This window comes from Gavialis gangeticus, unplaced genomic scaffold (genome assembly GCF_001723915.1).
Source record: "Gavialis gangeticus isolate Ggan-Ray unplaced genomic scaffold, GavGan_comp1, whole genome shotgun sequence".
Classification (NCBI taxonomy): domain Eukaryota; kingdom Metazoa; phylum Chordata; order Crocodylia; family Gavialidae; genus Gavialis; species Gavialis gangeticus.
In genome coordinates, this window is record NW_017728993.1 from 14,908,026 (window position 1) to 14,917,372 (window position 9,347).

The 9,347-nt window shown below is 48.1% G+C and overlaps 1 protein-coding gene across 4 annotated transcripts in view; it reads left to right on the forward strand.

Moving 5' to 3' along the window:
* The window catches only part of SSBP3 (single stranded DNA binding protein 3), a 180,293-nt gene extending 171,150 nt beyond the window's left edge, over window positions 1-9,143 (forward strand). For all 4 annotated transcript variants that reach the window (XM_019501257.1, XM_019501258.1, XM_019501259.1 and 1 more), the window contains 5 exons: window positions 1,599-1,669; window positions 4,932-5,010; window positions 5,852-5,880; window positions 6,187-6,288; window positions 7,665-9,143. In XM_019501257.1, coding sequence (XP_019356802.1) covers window positions 1,599-1,669; window positions 4,932-5,010; window positions 5,852-5,880; window positions 6,187-6,288; window positions 7,665-7,694 — 311 coding nt within the window. In that variant the 3' untranslated portion in view covers window positions 7,695-9,143. The remainder of the gene's footprint in view (window positions 1-1,598; window positions 1,670-4,931; window positions 5,011-5,851; window positions 5,881-6,186; window positions 6,289-7,664) is intronic.
* The last annotated feature ends 204 nt before the right edge of the window (window positions 9,144-9,347 follow it).

A 9,347-nucleotide genomic window follows, 5' to 3' on the forward strand; every position in this document is an offset into this window, starting at 1 on the left:
TGTGGTTGTCTGGATCGTGGCTTCTCCGCTCAACCCCTTGGACGCTTGAGTTCCCAGAGGGCAAACGTGGGGGATGCTTCCCCGTGACCGTGCGAAGTGGGAAGGTGCCTGCTGGCACCCAGATCTCGGGTTCCCTAAAAAGGCGGCTGTCGCTTCCTGTTGAATCTGCCCAGGCTTCTAACGTGACTCAGCCTTGTGCTTTACTAAGAAATGTGCAAAATGCTGCTCATCCCATGACAAAACGCCCTTATGAAAAATTGAGTGTTTCTGTCTTCTTTCCCCCACCCCGCTTCTAGCCAGTTAGCAAAGGAGTTGCCTGGGTATAGGTTAAAGCAGGGGCGGGCAATTATTTTGGGCAGAGGGCAGCTTACTGAGTTTTGGCAAGCCATTGAGGGCTGCATGACTGGCAGCCCAGGGCAGATTCATATCAATTTTCTAAATTTTTTAGCGGCCCCGCGGGCTGGATAGAATGGCCTGGCAGGCCACATCCGGCCTCCGGGCCGCATTTTGCCCACCCCTGGGTTAGAGGCTGAGAGAAACCAAATTCTGTTCGCTCCTTTAAAAATACAGTAAGCGTAAGAAATCCCAACTCTTTACTCAAAAGGCTCCTTGCTTCCTCTGCTCGTTTTAACTCAGGTGCCTTCTTGCTTTATAAAAAGGACAATATCAGGCTGAAAAAAGGTGTGTTGTGGGGATGCAGCCATTTTTTTTTTTTTTCTGGCTCGACCGCGTTAACTTGCCAGGGCTTTTTCAAAACCAGTGTTGCAAAATCGTACCTGCCAGGGGCAGGCAGCTTCTCTTTTTGCTCTTTGCTGGGAGGCGAGCGGATCTCCTGAGTTGTGGGGAATTTTTTCCTCCTCCCTTTGTAAAGGTGGGCGCGTTGGGTCTGCCCAGCCTTGCGAATTCCTCCGACAATTTTGCAAGGCTGATTTAATAAGCATTGTAGTGATCAGTAGGAGGGGAGGGCGGCTGGGCTCCTGGGAAGTAGCCTTGCTCTCTGTAACTGTGGTGTACCACAGCTGCAGGGGTGGAGCTAAAATGTAATATTACGACTCTCTCTCCCGGCTTCTGCATTTTTATGAGAACTCTGACCTACATTTCAGGCAGGGTCATAATAAAACAATCCATATGTTAATAGGTGCCCCCAGTCAGCCGCTGCAACCCGTGTTTAATTTGTGCATTTATATTTTGCGACTTGATTTAAAACTGTATCTGTTACTAGGTTCATGGTATAGACACAGGTCTCCTTTCTTATAATAGGTTGGGGATTTTTTTTTAATGTCGACACTGTAATAAGAACATTGCTTTGGATAATTTTGAAGTGTTAAGTGATACATAGCAGCAAATTATCTTTCTACGCCTCTTCTGACAAGCAAGCCCTGCAGTTCTCAGTTAGTAGTTGAATTATTTTCACAGTTGAATTTCTGTGATTAAAAACTTTGTGAATCTTCATTAAATACAAATTAGCCAGAAAATGGTGGTACTTAGAGGGAATTTTAGGTGATAAAATACAAAAGAATGAGTTCAAGTGGCGTGAGTTTGTTTTAATTAAGAAATGAATTAATCACCCTGACTTACTGGGCTTCACTGTTCTACAGATTCAACAAATTCAAGTGACAACATCTACACAATGATTAATCCAGTACCGCCTGCAGGCAGTCGATCGAATGTAAGTCTGCTTTCTAATAATTTACATATCAGATACCATAACAAATCATAATTAACTTCATCAGTTGAGGGTAAAGCAGTTTAATTGATTTCAGCCATTTGTTACAAAATAGAAATAAAACAAACCATCAAAAAGTGATTAACTCTTCAGCGACTTTGTTAATTTTTTATGCTTATTAAAATGATGGCATTCACGCAGCTCTGGTCAAGATCATGTCAGCGGCGCATTCAGCTTGCAAGTCGTATTTAAAGGGATGCAGCCAGCCTCAAATCTTGTCCTTTCCAAAAATGAGGTGAAAATTATTCCAGGTGTTGCCCTTCTGCATCTGGTTTCCCCTCTCTCGCCATGATTTGGGAAGGGTTTTGTCATCACATGCAAGTCTTAATTTTCACCCCTCTCCTTTGCCTAGGGTGTATATAACAATAAAAGCCTACATGAAAAGAAAAAGTGACTTCAGAGTAGACTAGCAAAGCTGAGTAGACCCCCTGCATACAGTGAGATGCTCAGGAGAGTAGAAAGGCACAACTCCCAGTGCATTTCACTTGGGTTTCATCTCTGTGTTGTTGGCACTACCAGCCCTCGTCAGCAAATTGGTGGTGAAATAACGGGGAGCTTTCTTAGGGTGGTGTGTAATACAGGTGACAGTGATCAGGTTTGGGGGGAGGGAAGGGAGTGTTAAGATGATTGGACCCTAAAACTTCATTCTGTGCTCCCCTTAGCATATAGTTTAAGATGTGAATGTTTTGGTCTCGAACTTCTGGTCAAGTGATGTAAGAACAGAAGGTTCCTACATCACTTTTAGTCAGCCGGCCTTCCTTGTTCAGAGGCAAAGAAACAAGGTGGTGGAGGAAAGACGCTCATCCCTTCCTGGTGTGGATGTACCCACTCTACCGGGTGCTTTCCAGGCTTTCAAGGAAGATGGGCTCAGATCTCGCACGTAATTCAATCTGCTTCCCTTGTAATACTCTGGGATTGTACAGTGCAGAGCCTGAGTTTGGCACCTGAGCGCCAGTGGCTGTGGTGGCTGGATAAGTCATTTAAGGACCGTTAATCCTGTTGTAAGCCTAGGAAAATTGAAGTAAAGGCACAGGAACATTTACGTCCGTTCCTTTTTTTTTTAATGTGCCCAAGTGTGGGTCTGCCTCAGAGTGACTGCTGCAAACAAAACCAGTGCAGTTTGGTGCTTGGGAAGAGGAGCCATTGGCATTGTCCTCTAGGAGCCATGGGGTGCGCCTCCATCCGAACCTCCGCCCTCTGAATTTTCCAGGGTCATGTCCATACCACCTGCATGTCTGCATGAGCTGCACTGCTTTGCACATACTTCCTCCACACCAAAAGCAAATACGCCCAAGCTAATCAGCCCACCTGCCATGCAGGGAGGTAGCATGGGAAGTAGTTCAGGTAGGATTTGAGAGGTAGTGCATGGAGCAGCACGGTGTTACTTGGCACACCAAGTGGTGTAGACAAGCCCTAGGTCTCTGGGCCCCTTTTGAGCAGAGGAAGCCAGTTGGCCTGAACTCTGGAGCACGGCTAGTTGGCTTCAACAGAGATTTTTTTCCATGAAGAATGGCAGAGCCAGCTTAGCTGGTCTCCTTCTGGGCCAGGAGCTCTACACACGTAACATGCTCAGCCCTAGGGCAGCCTCCTCAGACAGCTCAAGAGCAACTGCCGTGGATGATTTCAGGAGCTAAATGCAGATATCCCACCAGGAGGCCCCACAGACAGCGCTGGCGGGCACCCTGCAGGGTGCTCGGTGGTGGTGAAGGCAGTACTGAAGCTTCAATTAGTTTGTTGGTCATGAGTGGAGGACAGGGGGGAGCTGGGAGGTTGTGTAAGGAGATGGAGCATGGCTGAATTTTGCAGTTGCTAGTTCAAACCTGCTGCCATAGGGGCACCTTGCGGTGTAAATTTGGGCCCCGGTCAGGTTTCAGGGGCTTATGGCCTGCACAGGTTTTGGAGTCCATTCTGGTGACCACCAGAGCCTGTCACAAGTATGTGGGCATCAAAGGGAGGAAGCCACTTGGGACAGGGCTCAGCACGTCATTGCATGCAGGTGATGACGATGGCACCATGCTTATAGTGACTGGCACGCTTGGATTTGCTGGGGGGCAGCATTCATGCCCCATAAACTATAAACTCCACTTCATGGCTGTGAGGAAGTGCAGTTGTTTGGGTGGCAGCCGTAGTGCAGCAGGGACTGTAGCTCCTGAATTGCCAGGATGCTGTGCATGGGCCTGTGGCAGTGGTAGGGTGCTGGGGGCTGATGACCATACCAGGACATCACACTGCTGCTCTAGCAGGGGCAGATTCTCTGCTGGTGCAGCAGGAGAGCCTGAGTGGTAACACCTCTCTTGCAAAGGAGCAGAGAGCTTGTTACCATGTGCACTCAGAGGACAGCACAGTCCCCCAGCACCTCCTGTTTGCAGTGCCTTTGAGCAGTACATCAGCTTGTTACCAAGCTGGGAGGGGAGGTACAAATGAATCCTCTTCTAGCCAAGTGAGGAGAGGTGGTTATCCCAGTACTGATGCAGTGAAGAAATCCCTGTTTCTGAGTGGGGAGCTGTCTTGACTCATCCAGTTACCAGCACTCATTCTTGGCTGACTAGTGGTTTGCCCACTGTTGCAAAATTTAGCATAAAGCAGGGGCATTCCCCATGTAGGAACACACTCAGCACACGCAGGTGTCCACGATTGCTGTGCCTGGTGCTTTCCCCATGTAGACAAGCAAGTACTTAGGTGCTGTGTGACAGAATTGCCATCAGTTTGTAGCTACCCTATAGTGGAGGTGGGGGCAGGGGGGCACATACACTGCTGAGGGACAAGAACAAAGCCAGCTATACACTGAAGCTCCACTGTGAGTAAGACTTGGCCAATGGTTACGTGGATTTAACAGAGTCCTGAAAATACCCAAGGGCTGATGCAAGTTGGGACACGGTTAATAGTGGAAGTTGCAGTGTGCTAAGTCAGCCCCAGCCCCCGTTCTGGGTGGAGGGTGCTGGCCATGATCTCTGTTGCATATTATAGGGGCAGAGCCAAATACTTTCTGTGATTTCCCTGAGGCCAAGAAGTTTTGGAGGGAGGTGACTTCCCTGCCAGAGGCAAAACATGTAACACTTCCATGTGCAGGCACGACTTGAACCATCCACTTGCAGGACAGTGTCTGGTGTCTGTCCTGATGCTGCGGCCACCAGCTCACAAGCTAGTGTGCATGGTACTGAGGGGAACAATGGGGGCTTATTCTTCTGGTTGCTTATTTTCTCAGTTCCCAATGGGACCTGGTTCTGACGGCCCGATGGGAGGCATGGGCGGGATGGAGCCACATCACATGAATGGATCGCTAGGTAAGTACTCACCAGGCTTGGGGGGTGGGGGGTGTAGATGCACACCAGACCTGACCCCCCACAGTGTCCCCTGTGACCTGCCATTCAGGGTCAGGCTGAGTACAGATGCTGCTGCTGTTTGGTGCTTCCTGCTTTTCTCCTTACATGAGGGTCAGTGGCTTTGGAGACCTGTGCGCTGAGCTGTCAGGGCTCTGGGAATGATGTTCTTCCCTGTCCCTACAGCCCACAAAGCCGCACTTTGTGGTAACCAGCCTTGTTACCACCCCCTCCCTCAAGCCATGCACCCGGGCCCACCTCTTCCTCACCCATGTGGAGCACTGGCTGCCACAGGCTCGCTTGAGCAGTTGTGATAGATGCAGAAAGGAGGAGCAGCTTCAACCTCAGTGCTGCATGTCTAATTGAAAGCAGCAGATCAGCTCATTAACCTCTGCTGGGCTCGTGCACAGTGCCGAGCTGTGCTGCTGCTCAATCGATGTTACAGAGGGCTGTGGGGAGCAGCAAGGCCCCTGCAGCTGAACTTTGTCATTGTGATGGTGCCATTCAGGAGCCATGCCAGGGCCGTACCACCCGTGCTGCACAGCCCTGCCAGGTGACCCCTTTTACCAGAGGCAGATGTCAAGCAGGGCGCTCTCACCTCAGCTGTGACCTGCACCTCCCTGGCTGCTGCTAGTAAGGCCCTGGGATAGCAGCTTCCAGCCACGGGCTGCCTCTGCCCAGGCTCAGCAGGCTCCAGCATCAAATGGACTCACTGAGGGGTGCGGGGGGACCATGCTGAATAGGAACAAGGAATGCAGCTAAGTTTTTAGTAAGATTTCTCTCTTTTTTCCTTTCTTTGATACAGGGTCAGGTGACATAGATGGACTTCCAAAAGTGAGTGTTGTCTTGTGGCCATAAAGCTGTGGATCATTCTAGCATTCTTTCTTGTAAACAAAGCATCAGCAATAAGAGTGTGCGAGTGCATGCGGGTGTGTGCTTGGACGCACAGGTTGCACTAGTGCAATATAAAAGGACATCGAGGAGCTCTCCCCCATGCTGTAGCCCTCACTCGTAGGCATTCACTTCAGCAGAAGCAATGCTTTAATAACCACTGTCCTACCCCTCCGCTGTTGGTTGCTAGCAAAGCGCTCGGCCAGTCCGTACTCAGTAACGTGCCTCCTTGTCTCCTGTCTCCTTTAGAATTCTCCAAACAACATAAGTGGCATTAGCAATCCCCCGGGCACTCCAAGAGATGATGGCGAACTGGGAGGCAACTTCCTCCATTCCTTCCAAAATGACAATGTGAGTCGCTCTCCTTCCAGGACTCCAAGCCTTCTCGGTGTGGAGTTTTGGCGCGTTCTGTAGGGCCACTTCCTCTCTGCTTCCTTGCGGGGGGAGCTGGGGGAGGGGCGTGCTTTGAACAGCCAATGTTCGAGCAAGCCTGATGCTTAACCCTTGTCCAAGCAACTTGTCCTGAATGCCTAAGCTCTGACTCTTGACTTCACTGTCTGACCTTGGTGGGTCACTTGGTCCCTGTGCCTTACTGATTCCCTATCCAGGCCAAAGGCAAAGCAGGTGGTGTGATGCTTCCTGCTCACTGCTTGCTGTGCATCTGGAAATCTGCAGAGGGAGATGAGCCATGAAGCTCATAGTCTTAAGCAAAGACAAAGGCCGTGTGTAGACGAAACGAGGGGCACGTGTGCACGTGACTGCCCGAGCCAGGTGCCTGTGGGTGGGTGCTGCCTGGGGGGCGTGCCGCTGCTGCGGAGGGAAGCACCAGCCCCCCCTGCACCAGCCCAGGACCGCTCCGCCTGCTGGCAGCTCACCTCCCCTCCCCTTCCCACTGCCGGAGAGGCAGGTAAGTGAACGGGTGTGCGTGACAGTGGGGTTTACTTTGCCCCTAATTGAAGCGGTGTTTTTAAAAATCCACGGCTTCAATTGAGGGCCCCTGTTTCGTCTGCACACACCCGAAGTGGCCATAGCTGGGCGTAAGAGAGAAGAGGAGGGGAAGGGTAGCGTGAGAGCAGTCCAGCTGGTGGTGTTGGCCAGTTTGGTACTGTAAACCGATGAACCCAGTGATCCCTGCTGGCCACGTGCCTGCCTCTGGCATAGTTGACCTGAGAGACTTAGCTGTATGCAGGCCTCCTGCATGCAGGTGGGCCACAGCCAAGACCTGCTCCCTCTGCTTGTCCAAGTCCGGGACCCCCTGTTGAGGCTCTGGAGCAAGTCAGCTGGGGCCTGCAGCACTCCCAGGCGGCGCCTGTGCAGACCCAGCCAGTCGGACTCTGATCAAACACGCCCTGGTATCTTTGAGACCAGGAGACTAATATCCATGCTGGATTTGAAGTTCTGTGTACAGCTGCCAGAGGCTCCCGTGTTTTCACTGTATTAGCATTAGATACATGCATGCATTTTAATTTTTTTTTAAATTGCTTCCTACCCCATACCGGGTGGGTTATTTTCTCCCTGGAAAGACAGTTACGGAGCGGATTATGCTCTGATAAATTAGAGTCTCTAGCATATTCTGTGTCTCTGATTTATTAGATCCAATTATGTTGCTTTATCGTTTTCATAAGCCCAAGTCTTACTTTTATATCCTCTCTTCCCTTAGTTTAGCAGCACTTAGTATTTCAGCCTGTCGTACCCCGTTCTCACTCTGCGTTTGTCTCTCTTTTCAGTATTCCCCCAGCATGACGATGAGTGTGTGATTTTTTTCCCCCCTCCTCCTCTCCAGGATAAAGAGAGTCAGCTGCCATTTGGAGGAACTAAAAGAAATTATGCAAGAAGAAGCTAGGTGTATTGGCAGGGAGACGTGAGGGGGCCCAGACCCCAGTTTTAGTTTCATGCAATAAAAAGGCTGAACTTTTTATTCCATAAAACATGAAGGACAAAACTTAAAAATATTTCAAGACATGACAAGATCCTTCTTGTGCGGAAGGGTTTATATATGTACATGACACTTTTTTTTGGAAACAAATGGAAGCCTCTAGCACCCGACTCCAGTCTCTTTGCTTTGTTCTTTTAAGGAAAAAAAAAAAAACCCCTGTTGTATGTTTGTGCTGTGCGACGCCAGGAAAGCTAGTCTAGATATGAAATCTCATGTTGTCTCTGTTGTAGTCATATTTTTTTAAAAATAAACTGGACAGTTTACAATTGGGGGGGGGTTGTTGGGAAGGCCTAGGGTTTGGTTTGGGTTTTTTTTTCTTTTTCTTTTTGGGTTTTTTTTCCTTCTTATTTTTGTTTGCAGCACGACAGTTCCTCCTCCAGTAACCAGACCTGCTTGTGGAAGAGACTCCACTACTACGTAGAAAGTTGTTAATGCAGTTGGCCCTTCATAGGATCACATCCTCGAATGAATAGTGATCTTACTTTCTGCAGTTACTGGCATGCACTGTACTAGTCTTTTCCCACCCCCCTCATGGCATAGGAGTGCTCCTTATGTCCATTCCCCCCACCCCCTTGACAGTCTTTGAGTGGGGATTTGTTTCCACCAAAAGAGAGAGGAGAAAGAAAGGGTTAATCTGACCTGGGACTTTGAAACTGTGATCTCAAGCTAATGTCTTTGTTGGGTTTCCTTTTTGTTTTGTTTTTTTGGTTTGTTTGTTTTTTTTTAATTTTTACTTTTAATTTTGGGGGGGTTTTTTAAAGGAAAAAAAAGATGTGATCTTATCAGGGTTTCACTGTATATGCTTTGGAACTGGATGGAGATACTTTTTAAGTAATTATTGTTGTTAAAATGTATACTTGCTATTCTGTAGGCTCACTCTGTAATAAAAAAATAAACAAAAATTGAAAAAAAAAATTAAACTTTACCTTCCTTCTCATGGTAGAGGTGACTACAGAACAGTAACAAGCGAACCATGTAAAGTGACACTCTCCAGAACTTCGGGATCTATGTACATTACACTACCCTGTAGTTGGTCTTTGTTTTATAAATCTCCATTTCTGATCCATGTATATCATATTATGTAAAATATTATCTCCCTGGATTTACCTTTGTGCGGATTATTGAAAACATTGTATCTTGTTTCAGTGTTTTTTCTTACCTTGTAGTCTGGTTCTAAAATAAGAGAGGGAAAAAAGTAATTATTATACATTGTAGTTTGTGTACGATATTTGTTGATAATGTTTTATTAAAGGGATGTCTTTTTTCCGCACCCCTTCATTTGAGATGTTTTTGGGGGAACATTGGCTCGTTTTTATTATTCTGACTGCAAGACATGAGATGACAGACTTTTTTTAGCGTGTAATATGAATTTTTTTAAATGTTTGCCTTCTTTTTCCTAGGCATTTTAATTGTGCTTTACCTGTAGAAAGTTGCTGGGTGGATCGGGGCATGAGGGTGGGGGGAGGGGGGGGGG